General features: G+C 36.3%; 1 protein-coding gene across 2 annotated transcripts in view; it reads left to right on the top strand.

The window, feature by feature from the left end:
* Positions 1-19359, top strand: part of LOC149530457 (phosphotyrosyl phosphatase activator (PTPA) family protein) — a 52810-nt gene extending 33451 nt beyond the window's left edge. For both annotated transcript variants that reach the window (XR_016358756.1, XM_089810042.1), the window contains one exon: positions 18931-19359. Coding sequence is in view for 1 of the 2 variants with exons in the window: in XM_089810042.1 (XP_089666168.1) it covers positions 18931-18937 (7 nt within the window). In the remaining variant the exon portion in view is untranslated. The remainder of the gene's footprint in view (positions 1-18930) is intronic.
* Positions 19360-24727: the final 5368 nt, after the last annotated feature.

Below are 24727 nucleotides of genomic sequence, written 5' to 3'. Positions count from 1 at the left end.
AAGGAACCTACCAATAGATTCTTCAGCGTTCTCTTTTGTAGCCACATTAAACAAATCAGCAACATTAGTCTCTCCTTTGGTTTTCTTTCCCTTTCCTCTACCAGTGCTGGTTGTGTTTGTGGGAGTTGTGCTACTCAGGTATAGTGGCTTGCACATTCTCTTTTGAACTCCCCATTTTCAAACCCTTCACCTCCATTTGCAATCTAGTCGCCTCTTTTTTTTTGTCCTATGTGATCAATTTACATCATTTCACCCCTTGTCCACCCATCCATAAAAGGTGGCAATACACTCTCGTGTAGCTCCCAAAATAATGTTTGTGACATATATTGCACTCCCATTCCCTTCTACCCCATTTATTTTTCTTCTTATCCTTGTCCACTTTTATGGCTAATTGTAGTAGAGGTTTCTTTGGGTCAAATGGGCCTTTGACATATTTTTTGAGGGCTTGGGAAGGACACTCAAATGGATTTGAATTTGGGGTTGCTGCTGTTGCATCTTCTCTTTGTGCATCCACATTAATTGAAGCCCTTATGGCTGCCCTAGACCTTTTCTTTGTGATCTATGAGTTTCTTCCATAACTTTTATGCTATGACTGCCACTCTACTTCCCTCATACTCACTCCCACTACTGCTGCTCATGTTTTCAGATTTTACAATGTGATGTAGTGCTGCAAGTTATTGCAAAAAAAGATATTTCAATGTTTCCTTCAAAATGCCTTCTCTATGTGATGAAAGAATTGGAAAATGACAACAAATAGCTACATAGTTTGAAATAAACAAGAGGAAAATGAAATACATACCTGGAATGAAGAAGGAATGAATGAAGAAACTTCCTTTGCAACTTCAAAAAGCAATCTTAAAGCTCACAGTTATTGCTGCTCTTTGCTTTTCTCTTCTTCTTAGCAAATTTGTCAAAACTACAAATGAGAAGAAAAAATTGTAATGTTAGTGTTTTGATGCTCAAACTAGGGTTTCACATATTTTAGAAACCACTAGAAACCATGTGGGGCTTGCTGTCAAAGGAAAACATAATTTCTTTTTTCTTTATGGTGTTTTGACGCTAAGCCGCTAGGAAATAGGGGACGACATTCTATCTCGGGGATGGGCGAGGGACGACATTGCTGTACCTGGGACGGCATAACGTTTCATAGTTTCTGCCTGTTCACAAAACAACATTTCTGCTACCGTTTGCTGTCAAGCTAAATTGGGGACGACATCGGGGATGGGAAAAATCCATTCCCACCCCAAGATGGGAACAAGCTAAAAAATGATGGGGATGTGTCCTCTTGGAGCACTAATTTTGAAGTCTAATATGAATATAATTTACATTTGAATGGACATTTTGAATCCTGTGTACCGGAGTGGCCAATTGGTGCATTTAGATTTCTGCTCTGCCTATATTAGATCTATTGATTATTTATGTCGGTGTTAAGTTTAGCCTAGAAATAAAAATAAACAACAATGAGGAAGATCAAAATAGATACAAGAGACACAAGATTATCCTGGGAAAACCCTTCCACTTGAAGGGAAAAACCAACCACACAAAAAAAATATCACTTTTTTTTTATAAAGAAATGTTCAAGTGTACAATGTTTTTCGCTAGATACAATATATATGACAAATAGACTCTTCACATCACAACTAAAGGTCTCTTCAATTTCCCAAAACAAGAATCTTCATATTCCAAATGCATGCCTCTACGAATGATGCATGACACATGTTTTTATATAAAATATAATCTCAGTTATTATCACAATGTCTTCTTCAATTAAAGATGACCATAACGGTTATAAAAATTATAAAAAATAAAGATCTCTATAGCAGCTACAATCATCAACACTCTTTCTTAGCAAGAGAGAGATCTTCAATATAGTAGTCATAGATAATTGCAATAAAAAATGTCAATCATAAATTCTCATCACACAGATTCTCATAAAAGATGTGTTATCTCAGCATAACTTAATTCATGGACTCACTCAACATGAAAAGCATGCAAGGGTCACAACCAACTTACATCATGGACTCTCTCAACGTTATCTTGTCATGGAATCTCTCAACATGACATCCAACTCCCATCACAAAATCTCTCAACGTGATGATATCATTGACTCTCTCTACATGGTGTTCACTATAATTTACCTCATAAGTGAAAGAGTTACCATTGCTGTCCTTACAACTTTATTTTATTTCACATAATAAGAACTCATAATCAACAAGAAAGGAAATCACAACCGAGACTCTTTCTTAACAAGAGTCAAATTCTACAATACCAAAATGTTAACAATATGTATAAGAATGGCGGGGATTCCATAAGGGCTCCCTCTCAATCAAGATCACCACAATAAGATAATTGATGTAACCTCCCTGTGAAGCTAAACATCTCCCTCTGAATATGTATCATCTGTTCTCCCTCTCAATCAGAATCACCACAATAAGATAGTTGACGTAACATCCCTCTGGAGCTAAACATCTCCCTCTGAATATGTATCATGAAAGCAACATCCTCATCTCATTGCTTCTTGTTGTGTTCTGCGACCAAGAGAGATAAAATAACTCATCATACAATATATGGAGATCAATGTTAAAGTCATACACTATTCCCCATGATAGAACAAGAATTCACGATCTTTAGTATGCTCATCTCTTCAGAATTCATGCTATTTTCTCCATTGTCATCTACAACCTCTTGTTATGGATTGATTCCTTTACACAAATCTTGACAGTATCATTACTACTATCTCTAAAGAATACAAATAATGTCTTCTTGTTCATGTCAGAAATATGAACAAAAGTTGCAGAGCATAAAGACCTTGCCAAAACTATAGAAAATGATGCTGAAAAAATATGTATAACATGCCCTTATTACACATAGTCTCTAGCTGATGATTAGACACATATGCTCTACTCAATGATTACTGAGAAAAAACTCACAAATTCAATTTCAGCAAGAACAATTCTTCTCAATTTGAAAAGTTTCCTATCATATACAAAATATATTAAAAAATTGAACTTTTAAGCAACCCCTAACAAATGACTTCTAACTAAATAAAACATGCAGGCTCAAAATGAAAGAAGGTACGTAGCTTGCTAAACATCTCCAGTAATTCTGCTTGAATGGATTTATCAACTCCATTAGATATCTAGATATGATGAGAAGAAGGGCCAGAGCCTTCTCTATAGGTTTCACGACAACCTTGTCTGCCATTTCCTTGAGCTGATCGGCCAAATGAATGAAGTGAAAAAGACTCCAGATTGACCTCTGGAAACCTTTTCATCATATACTTTTCCAAGGCACCCTTGCTGCTAAAAACAAGCTGCTTGGTACCTTCTTGTCCTCTGGACCGGAAAAATCTTCTAGAGCATACAACAAGCCTTCACCTTTCACTCCATCTAAGACAACGGTTAAATTTCCAGTCGCTTGCATTTCCTGCCAGGGCTTCATAGCCTCGAGAGGAGTTTCACTCCTAGTTTAAGAGGCTCAGACTCAATCTATAATTTCAGTGTGACTCGCTTTAGAAAGCGCTTCATTGGATTATTTTGCTACTGAACATTTTTATCCCCATGTTTAACTTCCCATAAAAGTCACGACGTCAAAGAAAAAAACTCAGTGTTGAAAAAAGAATCTCAAAAGCATGCTGATATGAAAGGGGACATTAATCGATTAACATCTTGAGATGTAACTGACAAAGTTAAAAAGCCAACGTTATACATAAAGATGATTAACAGTACAAGAAAACAACAATCTGTTATAGAAATAAAATTTCACTGGGAGACAATCCACGATAAGGGTAACACAAAGGAGTGGTGCCAACATAGCAACAAAAGGAGATGAATAAATGTGAAGACTGAAGTGCAGAAGATGAATACCAGCATAAACCACCCCGAGGAAAAGCATAGGTTGTGATTGCAAAAGGTCATGACACTATCTGAAGATTAGTTCCACTAAATATCAGAGGATATTGCCCCATAGAGAAGAGCTCAATCGCATACGAGAAAACAACTATATTTTTCTCTCTCAATTTCATAACAATGAAGAACCGACACATAATGGCCCGTTCATGGGCTTGTTGGGGTTAATCCAACTTTGAAGAGGGCAACGATGTTTTGGATACCTCCAAAGGATGGTTGGATTAAGATTAACTTTGACAGGGCGGCCAAGGGAAACCCAAGTGTTTCAGGGTGTGGGTGTGTGGTAAGAGACCACAAGGGCAACTTTCTTGCTTTTGCAACCAAACGTTTGCAGGATGGAACAAATAATATTGCAGAATGTTCTACAGCCAGGGAGGCTCTGGTCTTAGGAGCAAAAATTGGCTATAAAAGAATTCATCTAGGTGATTTAGGAGATCATCATAAATGGCATTAAGAGAGGGAAGATGGAGGTATGGCACTTGGATCAGTGTATACAACAAATCAAAGAATTGCTTCTGGAATTCGATGATTGTAAGGTTTCACATTCATTTCGGGAAGCGAACAGGTTGGCAGACATGTTAGCCAACATGGGCGCCAATGCATCATTGGGTCCACCAATGAAATCGTTGAGGACTTGCGTCACCTTGGATTAGAATAAAGAGAGCACTTTTGTTCGGCCAATAGACACATCGATTCACACAAATATTTTCAAACTGGATGGTTTAAGGGGAAGACATCATGAGTCTGACTCCCGATGACATTAAATCATTCCACGGTAAGCAAAGATTTCCAAACTACTGATGTATCCCTCGCGCATGTCAATTGGAGTGTTGTTTTGCCTTGGTTCTTCGTTCCAGAGAGTTCCAAGGCAAATAAATTCAACTGAAAGGCAGGCCAAGTTCATTTGTTTTCCACTGCAACAAAATTGGAGGAAACTTTCGCTTTGGGTTCGGATTCTCAAATGCAAACCTATGAAGGCCAGATTACCACATGGCGTCTCAAACACATTTTTGTTTTTGATGACCTGGCCTTTCTGGAGGGAGTACAACAGATGCTAGGACCAAAATATCTGAATGCATTCAAGAAGAGGAGATCAAATCTGGAAGTCATGTCATTGTTTGTTGCGTGCGCCTTGATGGTGGGGGAACCGAAAGAAGAGGTCCACTGGGTTGTTGTTGCATGTGTGGATAGGCAGTGGCTTCTGGGGTTGGAGGACATAATTGAGAGAGTTGTTCTGGGTGCAGGTATTGAGATGGGAACTGAGCCTTGGAGGCTAATCGATGGAGGGGACTCTTCGATTCAGCCACTGGTTGTGTGGCTATCCTCAAATCTGCAAGGTGCCCATATCCCCAAAGCAGAACAGGGGTGGAAAAAGATAGTGGAGTTCCTGACTGAGCACATTTGGGTGTCGGAGGAGAAAGAACGAGGTTTTATGAAGGCCATGCCAAGGAAGAGCATGCTCGCTCCTGGAGACAAATACGCCACCAATTAGCGAAGAAATGCCACCTTAAGGATGGAGCGGCCACATCAAAAGGAGTTTGGGTGGATGCCTTGTTGCTTGTGGAAGAGGGGGAGGGCAGTGGAAAGTGTCGTTGGGGGTGGCAGGGGATTTCGATGATGGATGACCATTCAACTCGAACATTCACTCACGAGGAAGCTGTGCGATGGTTCAAGGAGTAAGAAATAACAAACAATGGAGATGACGATGGCTCTGTTTTCTTTGTTTTGATCGTTTATGTGTTTGGGTTGGGTGGTCTTGTCTTCTTCAAAGTGTTCATACTCTGAATTTTTGTCTAATGGCATGTGTATGGTTAGGGTATGGGTAGAATAGGCAGAAAGGCATTTAGCCATACCAAAGCAATGTAAATCTCTTTTTATCAATATAATACAAAATGTTAGCTATCAAAAAAAAAGAACCAACACATAATACTATAATCCAAGGTTGAACTGAAGAAAGGAGATCATAAGATCTAAACGAATATATCCCACAAGAATGAAAATGGTAGATTATATTGTCTTACGAGTCAAAACAAACCATAACAAACATCTTGCACAGATTATACATTACAATCTAAACCACATACAATGATAAGAAAAGACACTAGTGTTTGTAACAGAGCAAAGAGAAAGAAAGAGGGAATGCCATAAAGTTAGAAACGGGCTCCTTAATAACTCTTTGTGTGTCACAATAATTTCACACTTCATTTCTTGAATGATCACCTTCCAACTTATAATCTCTGCGACACTCCCTTTCCGCGATTAGTGGATCGAAGGCCAAGGCTCATGTTTAACATGAAAGACGATAAATATGCCCGATGGATGAAGAAAACATCACAATCAATCAATATGAATAAACATGAAGACATATACTGAAGTCTTGATTTAAATCTGTAGTCTCATACATTGAACAACATCGAGGGCCACAGAGAATGAGGAAGGCACATCTCATATCCTCGACTTGAACATATCTTCCTTAGAAACATGACATATGCTAAAAGTGAGGAAAACCTCTTCTTTAATTGCTTTTATCTAACCAAGCTCTGATACCATGTTATGTTTAGACCAAAATAAAAATAAACAAAAATAAGGAAAATCAAAATAGATACAAGAGATGCACAAGATTATCTTGGGAAAACCTTTCCCTTTGAAGGGAAAAACCCAACCACACAACAAAAATATCACTTCTATTGAAAATGAAATGTTTAGGTGTACAAGGTTTTTTGCTTATACAATGTTATATATATATATATATATATATATATAACTAACAAATAGAGTGACTTTTCACCTGACAACCAAAGGTCTCTTCAATTTCGCAAAACAAATTTCTTCATATTCCAAATGCATGGCTGTACACATGATGCATGACACATGTCTCTATATTTAATATTATCTCAATTATAATCACAAATACCTTCTTCGGCTGAAGATGACCATAATGGTTATAACAATCATAAAAAATAAAGATCTCTATCGCAGCTACAATCTTCAACAAGCCACTCCATTTTTGTTGGTGACTGGATGATATGATTTTGTTGAGATTTTCACAAAATTTGTTTAAATTAAAAGGGAGATATGAGAAAGAACATTTCTCACATGTAATATCTAATCTAACATTCGATAGAGCTCATACTAAATGCCTTCATTCAATTAAGATTGGTTGAGTGAACTAGATGCACATCTCAAAGAGAACCTTTTTTTGATGTATTCTAATGAAGGAGCATCCTGGGTGTAAGGGAAATCTTGCATCACCCAAAATTATTTCTATTTCCAGTGTTCCAGTTTTGTGTTTTTAATAAGGGCTATTCCTATGCAGAGTTGCTATTTGAGGAAGCTTGCTAATTTTAGTAAGTTGGTATTATGCGCTCAGATTGTTCAAATCTAATATGTGGAGGTTTATCTTCGACATATTAGTTTGCTAGATGAGTTTTATTGTCATATCATATGTATTGGTGTAGTTATTGTGGATTTTTGGTATGAATTTTGGCTATCCAAACTTCAAGTCCAATGATGAAGGCCTAAATGGCTCTAACATGTGGCGAAACCTTGACTGATAGATGCTTACGCGAATCAGCCATTGTAGATCTCTAGGTGAGGATTCCCGAATGGAGTTATGATAGCCCATCGGGTCAACGGTTTTCTAGTTATGGTCTCTAGAAGTGGATCCATCTGAAAATGTAATTTGTAAATTGTCTTGAGTCAATCCTATGTAATAAAGTGTAATGAAATGATATAATATGAGGTTGGTTGACCTCAAGGGTAGGGCTTAGTGTCTAGATCCTTCTCAAGTGGTAAAAAGTGCCTATATAAGGAAGTCTTGTAGGTTGTCTAGGGCAGTTCTAGGTGATAGTCATAGCTCTGTCTTGCAGACTGTTGTAAGGAAGGTGCCCATGTGGGTTTGCATATTGTAATTCTATGATTCGACATTTGCAGCGATAATAAGAAGCTCATATTTTGTTATTTCAATTTGTGTTTTTGTTGTGTATTGTGGTATTAAGAGGAGCACCCTTCATCAAGTGGTATCAGAGTAGGAGTTCTTGAGTATGTAAACATATCACCGATTGGGAGGTAATTTGCACTAGGACTGTGGTTTGGGCTGAGCATGTGGACATATCGTCGATTGTGAGGCAGTTTGCACTAGGGTTTCAGCGGAAGCGTGAAAATGCCTCCACGAGGAGAGTGTGGTGGAAGAGCCACATGTGTTACACCTGAGGGTTTTAGAGCCCTCCAGAGGCAAATGCAAGCATTGGAAGAACAAATGCGTAAGAACAAATGCGTAGAAGGATGAATCTTGTCGTAAGAGATGAAAGTGAGGATGAAGGCAAAGAAGAAGAAAATGTTGAAGAAGAGGCGGTTCTGGACCCTAACAAAGAAAGGTTTTTTAGGGTCATCTCTAAGATTGGGAAAAGACATAAGTTTGAGGTTCCCACATTTTTGAGAAATCTTAACCTAGAGGAATCTATCAATTGGATCAATGAATTGGAGGCATACTTTGAGTATGAAGATATTGAAGATCTGGATAGGATTTAATTTGCAAAGGCCAAACTGAAGGGTCATGCAAAGATCTGGTGGTAGGAGATTCTATTGGAGTGAAATAGAAGAGGAAAGGACAAATTTACAAGATGGAATCAGATGATAGCCAAATTGAACTAACATTTCATTCTCTTGGATTATGAGCTTGATCTGTTGAAGAAAATGTAGGTGTTGAACCAAACATGAAGATCAATTTAGGAGTATATCAAGGAGTTCTACCGAGTTCTCACCAGAAAAAGCCATGCATTAGCTGACAAGGAGAAAGTTGCCCATTACCTTAATGGGTTGAGGCCAAGTATTCAAGAGTAATTGAGTCTGGTCCAAATGAACAATATTGAAGAGGCATACCAGTTTGCCCTAAGAGTTGAGGAAAAGTTGAACAAGAAGTTTGATAACAAAAATAGCTGAAGAGGTCGTGGCAAAAAATTTGACAGACGGTCTTATGGAGGCCGAAATGATGATCAAAAGAAGGATGAGGCTAGCAGCAACAACAAGAATCAGAGGGGAAACAATCATTTCCATGATAAGAATAATAGAGATTACAGAGGAAGAGGGCAAGGATCTGACAGAGGAGGTTTTCATGGAACCTATTTTCACTATGGAGAAGAAGGGCATAGGGCATTTGAGTCTCCTCAGCGCCAAGGAAGGACTGATAGAAGAACTGGAGGCTAGGCCAGAGTTGTGCATGTTTATGAAGATGCTAAAAGAGAAGTCCTAGTTAACAGAAGAGTCTTGTTGAGTGGTAAGAATAAACTTGATCAAAGGAGCTTGTTTTACACCACGTGCAAATGTGAAGATAAGTGTTTTGATATGATTAGAGATGGTGGAAGCAGTGACAATCTGGTGTCAGAAAAGATGGTCACGAAGTTAAATCTCAAGATGCAGAAACACCCACTTCCATACTGTATTGCCTAGGTGCAGGATGACCACAAGGTCATGCTCTATGAGCAGTGCCTGGTGAAGTTCAAGATTGGGAGCTACTAGGATGAGGTGTTTTGCAATATCATACCTATGGACATAGGTCATATGTTGCTGGATAGGCCGTGGCAGTCTAACAGGCATGCTATACATGATGGGCGTGCATATATGTATGCTCTGACAAAAGATGGAGTGAAACATAAGTTGAAGCCATTAAAGGAGAAATAAGAAAAGGTATGTAGTGCTGCTAGAATATGTTTTGTTGATGGAAAACAGTTTTTCAAGGGTATAAAGCATATGAGCATATGTGTTTTGCTATAATTCCCAAAGATGGTAAAGAAGTCGAGGAGGTGCCTATAGAAGTTGCAGATTTGTTGGAATAGTTTCCAGATATTGTATCAAATAATTTACTTGATGGATTACCCCTAGTGAGGAAGATCAGTCACTAGATGGACTTGATTCTAGGAGCCAATTTTCCAAACAAGGCAGCATACAAAATGACACCAATAGAAAGTGAAGAGTTGAACAAACAAGTTCATGAGTTGTTGTAGAAGGGGTTGATTCGAGAGAGTTTGAGTCCATGTGTTGTATCAGCAATATTGGCACCTAAGAAGAATGGAGGATGGAGGATGTGTATAGATTTACAAGCTATCAACAAGATCACAATCAGGTATATATTTCCATTGCTGCGGATGAATGATATTATGGACTGTTTGAGTGGAGTTGTGTATTTCACAAAGATAGATCTGAAGAGTGGGTACCATCAGATTCACATCAGCAAAGGGGATGAGTGGAAGACTCCCTTCCAAACAAGGGAGGGACTATACGAGTGGTTTTGTCATGACTTTTGGCCAAATCAATGCACCAAGCACTTTCATGAAGCTCATGAATGAGATTCTAAAGGAGTTTCTGGGCAAGTTTGTCCTTGTTTACCTAGATGATATTTTGATTTTTAGTAAGACATTGAAGGAGCATTTGATGCACATTCGTAAGGTGTTTGATAAGTTGAGGGAGGAAAAGTTGCTAATAAATTTAAGAAGTGTAGTTTTGTGAAGGAGTTGGTGTACTTGGGATTTGTAGTATTAGCACAAGGTCTGAAAATAGATCCTGAGAAAGTGAAGGCTATCCTTGAAGGCCTACTCCAAGGAGTGTAACAGAGATAAGATCTTTTCATGGACTGACTAGTTTTTACATAAAGTTTATTAGAGGTTTTAGTAGTATTCGTGGACCTTTGACTGAAACAATGAGAGGAAATAGGAAAGAATTTAAGTGCACCGCAGGAGCAAATAAAAGTTTTAATATGTTGAAACAAAAAGTTACAAAGCAACTTGTTTTAGCACTTTCAAATTTTAATAAGGTGTTTCAAGTAGACTGAGATGCTAGTGGTACTACAATAGGAGCTGTTTTGAGTCAAAAAGGTAGACCTGTTGCTTATTTTAGTGAGAAATTGAATGATGCCAGAAGAGAGTGTTTTGTTTAGATCATGAATTTTATGCTATAGTTCAAGCAATGAAGAAGTGGAGACACTATCTTCTTCCTAAGGAGTTTGTTTTGTATATTGATCATCAAACTTTGCAATATTTGAATACTCAAGGAAAATTGAATGAAAGGCATTTGAAATGGGTTGAGTTCTTGCAGAGTTATACATTTGTTTTATAACACAGGAATAGAAAGTCTAACAAAGTTGCAAATGCTCTAGTAGAAGACAAGTTTTGCTGACAGAAATGCAGATTGAGGTGGTTGGGTTCAAGGAACTCGAGAATTTGTATCCAGAGGATCCTGATTTTGGTAAGGCTTGGAAAGCTTGTATAGAACTTGTTACACTTGACAAGACTAAGTGGTTGGATTTCATAATCCAAGATGGTATGTTGTTCAAGGGAAGTTAGTTGTGCATTCCTAGAAGTTCTATGAGAGAGAATCTCATTAAGGAGAAGCATGGTGGAGGATTGGCTGGACACTTTGGTAGAGATAAAACCATTGCTTTGGTTGCTGAGAATTATTACTAGCCACAGTTGCAACAAAATGTGAATTAGTTTGTGTAGAGTATGTCAGATTGAAAAGGAGTGAAGCAAAATACAGGGTTATATCAACCATTACTTGTACCTTAGAAGCCATGGGAAGATGTCAACATGGATTTCATTCTTGGTTTACCAAGGACACAACGAGGGCATGATTCAATATATGTGGTGGATAACAGATTTTCAAAAATGACACATTTCATTCCCTACAAGAAAACTATTGATGTTGTTCATGTGGCATAGTTGTTTTTTAGAGAAGTGGTGAGACTACATGGTCTTCCAAAGAGCATTGTTCCTAATCGAGATACCAAGTTCGTTGGGTATTTCTAGCGTACATTGGGGAAGAAATTGAAGATAAATTTGAAGTTCAGTTCATTGCATCATCCACAGACTAATGGACAAACAGAGGTGGTGAATTGGAGTTTGGGGAATTTACTGAGATGCTTGGTTGGGATAAGCCAAAAGGCTGGAATCTGATTTTACCACAGGTAGAATTTGCATATAATAATTCTATCAACGGGAGTACTGGTAAATCACCATTCCGGATTTGTATAAGGGAATTGTCACAGAAATGCTTCTAAATTGAGGCAGTTGGATAAAGGAGAAATAAGTAATGTTGAAGTAGAAGGTTTTGCTGAACATTTGAAGAACATCCATCAGGAGGTGAAGAAGCACATTGCACAAATGAATACACAGTATAAGGCTAAGGCAGATGTGAAAAGGAGATATAAGGAATTTCAGATTGGAGATGAAGTCATGGTTCATTTGAGGAAGGAGAGATTTCTAGTGGGTACATATAATAAGCTAAAAATGAAGAAGGTTAGATTATGCAAGATAGTGAAAAGGCATGATTCTAGAAATGCCTATGAAGTAGAATTGACAGTTGAATTGAATATTTCACCAGTATTTAACATTTCAGATTTGACTGAATATTATGAAAGATGTGATAGAGATGAAGTTGCAAAAGCACAGTAGAGTATTTCAACATCTACTTCAGCGACAAAGGAGATTGACGAGATATTGGACAGTCGTGTGGGAAGAAGCACAAGGAACATAACATATGAAGACTATCTGGACAAATGGAAAGGAAGGCCAATGAAGGATTCATCATGGCTAGCACACGAGGAGGTTGACCATTTTGGTTTTCCTTTGACTACGTGAGACGTGACAGAGTCACTGCTTAATTACCCATGAGTTTGATGCAGAAGCATCTTGGGTGTAAGGGCAATCTTGCATCACACAATAATATTTCTATTTCCAATTTTGTGTTTTCAATAAGGGCTATTCCTGTGCAGAGTTGCTATTTGAGGGAGCATGCTAATTTTAGTAAGTTGGTATTATGTGCTCAGATTGTTCTAATCTCATATGTGGAGGTTTATTTTTGACACATTAGCATGTCAAATAAGTTTATTGTCATATCATATGTATTGGTGTAGTTATTGCAGATTTGCGGTATGAATTTTGGCTATCCAAACTTCTAGTTGAGCAATGAAGGCCTAAATGGCTCCGAAATGAGGCAAATCCTTGATTGATGGACCTTTGCGTGATCAATTGTTGTAGATCGCTAGTCGAGGATTGCAAAATGGAGTATAATAGCCCATCGGGTCAACGGTTTGCTAGTTATGGTCTCAAGAAGTGGACCCATCTGAAAATGTAATTTGTAAATTGTCTTGAGTCGATCCTAGGTAATAAAATGTAATGAAATGATATATTATGAGGTTGGTCGGCCTCAATGGTTAGGGCTTAGTGTCTAGAACCTTCTCAGGTGGTAAAAAGTGCCTATATAAGGAAGGCTTGTAGGTTGTCTAGGGCAATTCTAAGTGATAGTCGCAGCTCTGTCTTGCAGACTATTGTAAGGAAGGCGCCCATGTGAGTTTGCATATTGTAATTTTGTAATTCCACATTTGCGGCGATCATAAGAAGTCTTTATTTTGTTCTCTCAATTTGTGTTTTTGTTGTGTGTTGTGGTATTAAGGGGAGCACCCTTCATCATATTCCATTGAGCGAAAAATCAAGGAAGAGTTAAGGTTTTTGGAAAATTGTGAAATCATGATAGGACAAGTCAAAGGGGAACCACAATGGCTCTATCTTCACTCAGTTAAAAGAACAATGATGATTATTTTCATAGGATCGATAAGAGGAATATGGTGGGCAGAATGTTTGTAATAAAATTCATTCTAGACCATCAAGGGTAATGTTAGAAACAAAACTTGCTAGGCATGAGAAAAATAAGGAAACAAATATTTCTTTAAAAAAATGCTATGTTACCCCAAGTTTCCGAGATGGGGGGATGATGAAATAGGTTACCGGGACGAGTTTTGTTTTGGCTGAAATAGGGGAAAGCAGGGAACGACTATATATATATTCATGAATTTCAAAATTACATAACATTGTCACATTCATCATAGCAACATAACTTAAAACTATCAATTTCATTCATCAAAGCAGCATAGAACATAGCATCAAATCAAATCATCATCTAAGAACACTAAAGTCTAAGAATTGGAACATAGGATGACATCAAATGAGAGAATCAATCTGCCATAGATGGGCATTATGTTTAGACTTTAGAGCCCTTTCTTGTGGGTTTTGGAGGGAAACTGAATTTGTTGTGCCAAATCTTCCTAGATAGGTAGCAGCCATCTTGTTTGGGCAATAATTAGCTACAACAATTTATTTCTGGGCAATTATTGTTGCTATTATTTTAATTTGGGGCTTTCGAATAGGTTGAAAATCACCATTTATTAATTTTTTTGAGTTAAATAATATTTTAAAATTTGAAACTTCAAGTAGTCCCTGGGACGGATAGGAAACGGCTATGGAGTCCTCGGGACGATCAACACCAGTTGGAAACACGTTGACCGTTTTTGAAGTTTTGGGGATGGGTTTCAGATTTTCTTGCTTGAGTGGGGACAGCTTGGAAACGTTTCCTGTCGTCCCCAAGTCCTTGAAACGGGGATGGTTTTCGAAACTCAAGGCTTAGGGCTGGAAATGCATCCCCGGGGAACATAGGAAAAATGCAACCTCCTGAAGTGCTCTACGTTTCAGAGAGCACAAATAATGCACCCACTGGACTGATTGTAGTAAATGAGATATTGGTGGATTTAGAGATTTGTGACCAGCTGAAGGAGGTGCTTCAAGTGGTTTAGGAGGCAAGCATAAGAGCAAGATGCTTGCTAAATGGAAAGGAACTACAATAACCTAGAGAAGCCAGAAAATAAATGCTCACTAGTGTAGTAAGTTTCATTTGAACTTTTATGGTTTTCACTATGAATTTTTCTGTGTGTTGAATCTATTAAATCAATCTACCCATGCCAGGTCATGCTTTGCCATGACATTACTGGTCATTTTTTATTTAAACTTTGTGTTCCAGATTGTGTGCATTTTAAGACAATGGTGGGCATGGTGAATGTTGGAGTAACGAAAATGCACAGGATGAGGATATTAACAGTTGCATTTATGGTTTTGAATTATGGCAAATTTTGTTTTAAAAATATGATTATATTGTTATTTTAGAGCCTAATGTCCCAAGGGATGAAGACTTGAGCTTTAGTGCCACTCTCAAAACACAGTAGGATAATGGCAGCTAGCAAGTTTAGAAATAAAATGATCAGTAAGGAAATATATTGTAATGTCATTCTCATATTCAGTTTCGGCAAGTAGGCACAATCTTTTATGATATATAGGTTCAATGTTAAGGAAATTCTTAAACTTGGTGATCCTTTCTCTTTCTCCTTCTCAAATTTGCAAAATGTTTTAGCATTGTTGCTATGCTTGCACCATCTAAGAAAACAATAGAGAAAAAACGTCTTCCCTATGGACGAGTGCAACAAATAGTTTCAGGCCTGGCAAACCAGGATAAGCACTCTTTTAAACACTCTTTTGTTACTCAAGAATATTACTAAGTTACCGATTCGGCCTCCTGGAGGCTGGATGCGGAAGCGGATATGGACAGGTGCTGGAGGTGGATGGATGTGTTGTGGGTGCCACCCGAATGCCACTCATAGGCACCCAGATGTGGACAGATGCCTGTGATTGGCATCCGGATGGCACCAACAGGGCACCCGGGAGAATCCACAGGCTTCCTTGCCTAGAAAAGAAGGCAGACATTTTTTAATATTTTTTTTACATGTGGCATAGTGCTATTAGGCTTAAATCATGAGTAAAATGAGTGAAATAATTAGATAGATGTCATGAAAGATAAGAGCAATACAATAGATCTGAACAACAATGAGACATTGATGCCTTAGAGAAACTGTGGGTGAAAACTTCAACCAAATAATACTATATGTCAAGTGCTTAAAAATGGCTTACAAAACTGATTCCACAGCTCCTCTTGAATTGCAATAGGTTTCTTTGCAAGGGTTTCTTTTGGGCTGCTGTCTAGTTGAGCTTATATGGAAATGCATTTTGCAAACCTTTGTAAGTTAGAGAGCATTTTAAGTTGTCATTTTTGTGAGAAATAGTGAGAGGAAATTCTCTCTTCAAATTATAGGGCAGGATTTTTTTGTAATTAATCTATGCCTAAAATCTGAAACAAGTAAAACAGATTGCAGATTATGTACCTTGTACAAATAACTTTCTAGGGGTTTTGCATCTAAACAAAATACTTGAAAGAAACAATGTAGATCATCTTTTGATCTTCAAGGTAAGAATACAAGACTGAAATTACTTATCTCATTTCTTTGCATATATATGCATCCTCGCACATCCCCCCGCCACCCCCAAAAAAAAATCCTGTATCTGCTTCGGTATCCGCATCTGAATCGGTAACTTAGAATATTTAAGAGCTACAGAGAAGGAGAAGCAGGGCAATAGGAAATCAATAGAATTCACTTTGTTGGCAAAACAATTTGCCAAAAAAGGAAAAATTTACAGCAGATCTCAGTTTTAATGTTAAGAAAACAGGCTTATGTTTTGAAATTTTTTCCAAATAGGCTATTACAGTGCTGTCAAAAAATTCCAGCAATACTGGGACGTACAGCTTAATAATGTGGAGGAAATTGGTGTCTTAGTCATAGACATTGAGAGTCGTGAAATTGGAGGAGGCCATTGATGAAGATGAAAAAATATGGAGGACTCCCAATTAAGATTTAATAGGCAAAGCCACAGAAGAACTTGCTTCTGTAGGAAAATGTGGTATACATCAATTACAGTAGAGTTTGTTTTAAAGGGAGGCAGTTGTTGCTTTGATGGACAGAATTGTATAAAAGTTGTACAAAGCCTTCAAAATTGTCAAAAAATATAATTCTGGGCCGTAATGTTGGAAAGGGAGGAACTGATGAACAGTTGAAGAGCAAACTGTTGTTCCTCCCAGGACAAGGCAGAAATGGATAGAAATTTTGGGATATGATGGCAATGACTAGCTCAATAAATATCAGTGATGGGTTGTTTAAACAAATTAGTGAATGAAATGAGTGAAAAGTTGTGCAATTGAAGCATGAGTCCACCTGCCAGCACTTAGATGTAGGGCAACCCCTTTGTGAGGGAAGTTGGCATAAAATGAAGGGCCACTAAGAAGGCAAGCCAGCCACTAATGAACACATAACTGATGGAAAAGATATGAATTGAAGATAATGACTACTTTTCTTTCTGTGCAATTAACAAAGTATCAACAGCTACCAGTACTGCTCAGTGGTATGTATTTTCATAAAGGTCTTGGTGCGTGCGCTATTTATCTTATGCTGCATGACTCCAAAGCACAAATTTGAATTTTTCTTATATTTTATATAGTGGGAATAAAGTATATATCTATATGTAGAAGCTGATAGTTTATCAAACCACCTCTTGTGCTGATAACTTCAAGCTTAAAAGGGCTGATTTTCATTGTACATTTTTGTTCATCTTATATGAGTAATCCGTGTGGGTCCTTGACCCTCCCTGGGACATACTGACAACCCACTGTAAAAAAAAAACTTTTAAAAATAAATTAAAAAAACCAAATCAGAGCACACGGAGATCCCCCAAATCAAGAGTCAAGAAAACAACCAAAGCTCATTTAGCTTTTTTTCACATTTTACATCTGGCATTTTGATATTTGTCATTGTGGATATTTACATTTCGAGTTTCAAGTTTTTAAGTATGAATGTTAAATGGGAGTCATATTATGAATATTGAATCGAGGAATTGTTGCAAATTTGGCACAAAGAAGTTACTTTTTAATTTTTTTTGCTTTGTGTAGTTTGTTCAAGCTGGTTTGTTGCTTTTATTTATTTGTATTTAAAAAACTGAGTATAAAGTGTATAGATTATTTTACCGGCTGTCCTCAGAGTATAGATATTTTTCTGCTGTCCTAAAAATTGCACCTCTTCATGCCATATTACCTTTATACTCGAAGCTTGGACAAATACTTTGTAAGAGGGAATGACTTGGAGTCAAGCCTTGCAAGATGCCTTTAGGCTTTTTTCTGTGTTACTTGAATAATCTAAAACAGTAACTATAGTTAATAATTTGCCAACTCTGTGTTAAATTTCTTGAAACTTTTCCCTCTGAAACCTCTAGTATACATTCAAATATATATATTTTATTTAAAAACTAAAACTAAGCATTTTGTTTTTGGGTTTCAATCATTTATAGCTCAAGTGATATGGTAGTTTCAGTCAAAAGATTCATTGGAGCAACAAAGGTTCTTTGGAACATTCTGATTGGCGTCTGAAAACACATTATTGATGCAAAAATATGCAACCATGTTCAGATAAAATCTGAGGATGGGTTAATATTCTTTGTACAATGTCAATAAGTTTTGGACCAATTTGGTGTTCATATCCAGTTGAACCAAGTCCACTAAGAGTAGAAGAATAACATGGCTCCAAAAAGACAATTCCCGCAACCTCTCACTAATTTGAATTGTTCTCTACATCCACCAACAGCAAGTCCAATATTATTATTATCCAGTGATTATAATCCGCAATCTCTTACAGCTCAATACCACCGCAAGAAGCTACAATATCATCATACATTATGAAATCCCCAACCCTAAGCCATTTTATACAAGCTTTTTGTCGCTTACAAAATTAAGGCTAGAATAAGTTGTCTTATATGAAAATAACAGTCGATGCCTTTTACAATAGTAGTGTCATTTTTGGCTTCGGGGGCATTGCCCCCAAAACTCTTCGTGCTTCATTGCCCCTTGACCCCACCATGTACTGCGACAGGGAGCGCACCTAGGACACTGCCTTGGAGGTGTTGTTCCCAAACCCTCATAGAAATAATCTTGGGGGAAACTGCATCAAATAAGCCTCCAAGTCTGATTAGGCTCCACATCACAACTCTAAGAAAATATCTAGAATAATGTGAAATAATGTGGCTGGAAATTGGTTTCTTAAAAGATAATATTTTGGGCTTATTGTGATATATGCAATAGACATTTTGGAAAGGTGTATTTAGTTGGAACGAGAGATGCTACATGAGAGAAGAAATGTGTTCGACTACTTTCTAATTCCAAGTTTGATTGTTTGTATATTCTAATGCAAAATGATTGTGTTCTTTTAGACCTAGCTTGAATCATGTGCATCCATTGGCATATTCTCATGACAGTAGTCGTTTTACTGCAGGGAGTGAGCAAAAGGAGTTTGCAGAGAATGAAGCTTATGCTTGCAATGATTTTTAGGGAGTTTTAGAAGTTATGTAAGGAGGATGATACACGTACATGGGTCCTGATGTTGTATTATGAACATTATGATAACTCACTTCTTTCGTGGACAAACTTTCAACATGTTGCTAATTTTTCTTTTTTTAGGCCATCTAAAATAAAAAATATATTGTATTTTTTGCACTGATGTATCTAAGACACATCTCATTTATCTAAAGGAATCCTTACGATCATCAATAACCACCAATGCAAAGTAACAGCAACATTCAAATACTAATGTTTGTACCAAGAATTTTCACATGTAAACTCACAAGGATCGTAAATTGAGATCCAAGGTTATGTGCTCAGAAATTGCATTGAGATTCAAAATTAAATATACATTTTAATGTTATCCGAGGCTTATGTTTATCTCTTTATTTAAATTTTAAAACTCGAAAGACATCATTTTGATATCTTAATTATTATTCAATTTCCCAGTTATTTAGATCAAATAGGTGAATGGGATTGCACGAATAGAAATCATTAGGTATTTCCGATCTGTGCTCAAATTTCTGAGAACATTCGTTGTGGATTTATAACATGTTTTGCTTAGGATTGATCCCTTCTTATTTTTATTTCTAATTTTTTGATTTTCTGGAAAACACTAGTGTAGGTTATTTTTCAAGATTATTTTGGAAAAGGCATATGAGTTTTTAAGTCGTTTATTTATTGTTTAAAACAAAGTAAGATTGGCTCAAGGGTATGAGGTATACTTATTCAAAGAGTAGAAAAAAGCATTAAAAAACATAAATGAAAGAACCACAAATCTCAAAATTATATATGCAGACCAATCGAATCTATTGTAAAAAGCTATTTGAAATAAGGATTCAAAATATATTTTAAAATATCATGGTAACCTCTTTCAAATTTAGCTTCCATGTTCTTTTTCCTCCATGAAAATGATGTGATGTAGCTCTTTATGTTGACAAGATGCACAAAATGATTGAAAGAAAAACGATTATGATGAGAGAATGCTAGAAATGTGGTTAGCAAAAATGAGATGAATGAAAGAAGAGTTGCAATTTACCAATTAAGTGCACAAAAAGACAAATGTCATAAACTATGACAGTTATGACAAAACAATTTTTTTCCCATAAACTATGACAATTTATGACATAAGAAAAAAGGAAAGTTATCATACATTAATAGTTTATGACAAATAAAGAGGACGTGGCAGCTATAAAAATGGAAGTGAAGCACAAATCAAATTCCATTTGAAAAAAGGATGGAGTTTTTGAATTTTAAATTCATTTCTTTCCACAAAATGGAAAATTAGGATTTAAGAACTATGAAAAATCCATGAATTCATAACTAGCCATTTAATTAATGTCTGTGAAACTATGGGATAAGGGATAAATAAATGACATTTAATTAGCAAAACTTAAGACATGAATAGGGGATAGATTAATGGTTAATTAAGTTGATGATCAATGATGAAAAATGGCATGATTAGACATGATTAAAATGTTAAATTGATTAGAAAATAATGTAAATTAGGGACAAAAATTAATGGTCGATGACATAGAAGAATGCCAAAATATCACAATATAGAAGACATGTATAAAATGAGGGGCCACAAGCATGGACCATTTTTTAGTGTCTAAACTTAAATATATTTGAAGGCGTAATTGTTAATTTTTAAACTTCCAAAACTCAATGTATGATTACAAGTTTGTTCCTTGATTTGATTGAAGTCCTGAGTGTCAATTCTCTAATATTTGTTTTGAGCCAAAAAAGATATGAGGTATCAAGCTTCTTTCTTGAGATTCGTTTGGATACTACAAATAAATTACTCTACAATTGCAAATTTGATGTTTTCATTCACATTTACACAATATTGACATAGCCCCTCATAAAATCATAAATAGATTGTAGTTACCTATATTTAAATGGGTAAAATCTTAGTAAAAAGTGGGGAACTAAGTAAGGATGTACTTATTTTAAACATAGACAAAAACTAATTGCCTTATATCGCATCAAATATAGTATGCATTGTGTATAGATCAAACAAAGTTCTACATTATAAGAAAGGTCGATTGTAAAGAAAAATGTGTACGTAAAATTTATTTTACTTTGACTTAAGAGAGTTCAAAATAAAAAGAAGACAACTGTCTTAAAATAGTAGGCCATTATATCAAGTATGACTTGTTTTAGGAGGCAATCTTGTTTCTACCCAAACTCTCATCAAGGTATATAATAGAAGAAAAACCCTCATTGGAGAAAACAAAAATATTTAGAAAACAAACCCATGTAATAAAATAAATTAATGAAGGAGTTTTAATGACATTCACGAGACCCAAAAATCTAAGGGTTTTAAGAAATGCCAAATTATTCCATCTTTAGATTGTTACGAATCTTGAGTAAGAAACTTGCTTTTTTGTGAAGCCTAACATCCTTAGTATGTTCATACAAACAATTCTCTTTTAAGTTGTAAAAAATTGGCGATATTTATTTTCATATGTTGCACTAAACTTACAAAGTGACATGACAAGTGCAATGGGTGGGTTAGATTGGTGTGGGTAAAAATTTACTTTTTAAAGTGTAATATTACTATTCTTTTTATATTAGCCTACTTGAGGCTCGAGGGAGCATATCTCAAGAATTGTTTATACAAGCATCAAAAGGACCAGTACAAGAAAATTTTACATTTGATAATTAAATTAGAAATTGAACACAACTATATTTGGATTATTAATTTAATAATTAAATACTCATGACCCATTTCGATAATGGAGGTTGCATGACAGAAATGTTAAGCGCCAACATGCCAAGAATTTGCCTCTTAATTTGAGGTCTTATGGGTTGAGGGGTAACATGCATACGACTTACCAAAACTCTAATATATTTTATTATATGCTTCTTTAAATGTATGATGTTGAGATATTAGATAATTTGTTAAGCATTTTGTTTATAATACATATGTTATGTCTTAAAATGGACACACTTCATTTTGAGACCTTTTAGCCTTCCTTAGTGTGGTTTTGGTCTCCTTTTCTCCTCTCCTCTTCCATTTCATGCTTCTTTGTCATATCTTGCTTTTCTAACATGGTCTTCTAGGTGTCGCTTTGCTACCCTTTTGACCATATCTCTTGATCAACTTGTAATCTCTCAGTTTCACCTGCGCCTTTTTGGGGCCTTCCTATCTTGACCTCTGGGACCAAGTCGACCTGGGTTGACCTGCACTGGATTAGGTCGACCCAAGTTGACTAGTCCGCAGTGATTGCGGGGTTTGGGGCCTGAAAGTCCTTGAGTTTACCAATTAATTAAATTTACTCCCTAGTCGGCCTGAGTTGTTTTCCCGTTCGAAAACTAGTATATAAGAAGGCTTGAGGACTTAATTTCATATATCATATTCTCAAGTTATCTCATCTCCACCATTATTTTTCAAGCGAACATCTTCAAGCATTCAAGTCTAAGCATCTCATCCTTGAATCAAGCTTCTTCCTTCAAGATGGTAGTGGAGTTTGGCTCTAAGGAGAAGATCCCTCATTCAAATCCGTTCAAGTTCTTCTATTATTCATCCACGACATGTCACATCCATTTCCATACATGAGGTTTTGGCTTCTTTGATGTATTTATGGTTTCTTTGAGTCAAGGCTCATACTTGATCACATATTAAATGCATTTGTGTCTTCAAAGGTAATTTTATCTTCCATTTGATATTATTCAGATCTACTACATGCAAGAATTTCCTTTATCAATTACATTTCAATTTACAGTTAATTCCTTAACCTAGGGCTTGACTAAGGCAAGTTCTCATCCAACCCAACAACAAAAACTCTTTATTTTTTGTGGGTAGGAGCAAGATAGTAGAATTTCGCATGCAGGTCTAGAAATAACTCTGTGGAATCTTTCTGGAGAAGTTGGTCCAATTTTGTTATAGTATTGTCAGGCTATGTCAACTTGCAGGAATCAATCCTTCCAAGTCGACCTAGTCCTTTCATCTTTTCTGGACGAGCGATTTCTGGGTTTTGTTTATTTCATTGTTTCATTTGAGGAGCCCTAGTCAAATATTTAGAAATAGGCTTGGATCTGCAACTTTCTAAGCTAAAACACATCTTCCTCTACACATTTCAAGGTGAGTCTTTTATATTATATTTCCTTTCATATCCATGTCTTTGATTTATATCTTAATTGGGCTTATTGTACACACTTCGCATCTTGATCTACATTACTTAAGCAATTGGTTCAATTTGATGCACACATTATCCTATAAGGGCCAAAGACTACATTTCCTTATATTGTATTCTCTTTTATTATTCGAATTTGGTATAAACACACTCTCTCCCTTGGGTTCTAGCTAATCTAATTTGGATTTTAAGGAGAGTCATACTTGGAAATTTCCCTCTTTCCGTCACATACATATTTGAATGGCCTAGTGGTATGGAAAAGAGAAGATATACAATCCTATTAAGGTGTCTCACTTTTACCCCTAAACAACATATAATTATGTGAATTATTAGAATTTAGTATTTCGTTGTTCTATAAGGACATAGTTACATCTTAGAATCATACGATTCATTTGTTTATATAATAATTTTTTAAGTTCATTTCTACAAAGGGATTTGTCATGTCCCCTTTTCAAATAATTAAAAATAATAATCTTTGCTAAGGCAGGCAGGCCCAAAAAGGTGAAGTTTTGAAAAAAGGGGATAATCTTTGGAAGCTAATGGACTAATAAATGAAGATTATTATTAAAATATGTTTTATTAACCCCTCTTGGACGTGAGTTAGGGTTATGCCCTCTTTTAAGGGGTTTGGAGGCATTTTGGGCTGATTCCAGAACTTGATTTTTGCTCATTTCTTTGTTGTTCTTCAGAGGCTGGCAAACCTGTGGAGAAGGAGACCCAAGAACGAGAGTTTGCAGGTTTCTAGGAAGGCTAAGGACAGGAGTTTAAAGCCATTCCAAGTGCATGCTCATGCAGAGTTTGCCTTTGTGCTGAACAGTGCAGATTTGTGGGTTTTCGGGTGTGTTTTTTGTAAGAATTTGGTGTTTTCGATTGAGTATTTCATATCAGTTTGGGTTGCTACTGTATATCAGACATTTAGATGTTAAAATAGAGTTGAATATATGTATTTGGTCATGATTACACTTCTATGATAGATTATCAGTGCTTTTGTGGTGTTTCCAGCTATTTTGTTTTGTTTTCGAGAGCTCGATGAGCATTGTTTTTGTCCTCCGTTTGGGAGTTGTTGTGTAAATGTTATACAGATATGGAAATGTCATTTTGTAGGCTGTTATGCTGCTGAAATTTCTATAGAAAATGTCCACTTTCAGATTTATTAATAATATGTGAAGCTGTGAAGTTTTTGGCACTATTTTCGGCATACCCGATTTGGGGTTTATTGAGAAATTGGTGGATCTTTGAAATATTGGTTGTTTGATCTTAAAGATCTTATTAGTGGCTTGAAATATCATATAAAATCAGAAAAGGGACATTACAGTGGTATCAGAGCTATGATCTTGCCAACCTAAGAGTTTGTAGAAGTTTGCATGTTAGTTTTGACAACTACCCAAATCTTGCATGACATAATTTATGGTTGCATGTTGCTTCTAATCAGCTGCATGTCAAAATTTATGGTTGCATGCTACTTCTAATCATTTGCATGTTAGTTCTTGGTGAATTTGGTGGTTGCATGTTGCTTCTAATTAGCTGCATGTCAAAATCTATGGTTGCATGCTACTTCTAATCATTTCCATGTTAGTTCTTGGTGATTTT

This window comes from Cupressus sempervirens, chromosome 11, assembly GCF_028749045.1.
Source record: "Cupressus sempervirens isolate cs-2001-9-10 chromosome 11, ASM2874904v1, whole genome shotgun sequence".
NCBI lineage: Eukaryota > Viridiplantae > Streptophyta > Pinopsida > Cupressales > Cupressaceae > Cupressus > Cupressus sempervirens.
The sequence above is the reverse complement of the archived record's forward strand: the minus strand, read 5'-3'. Positions and strand labels throughout refer to the sequence as shown.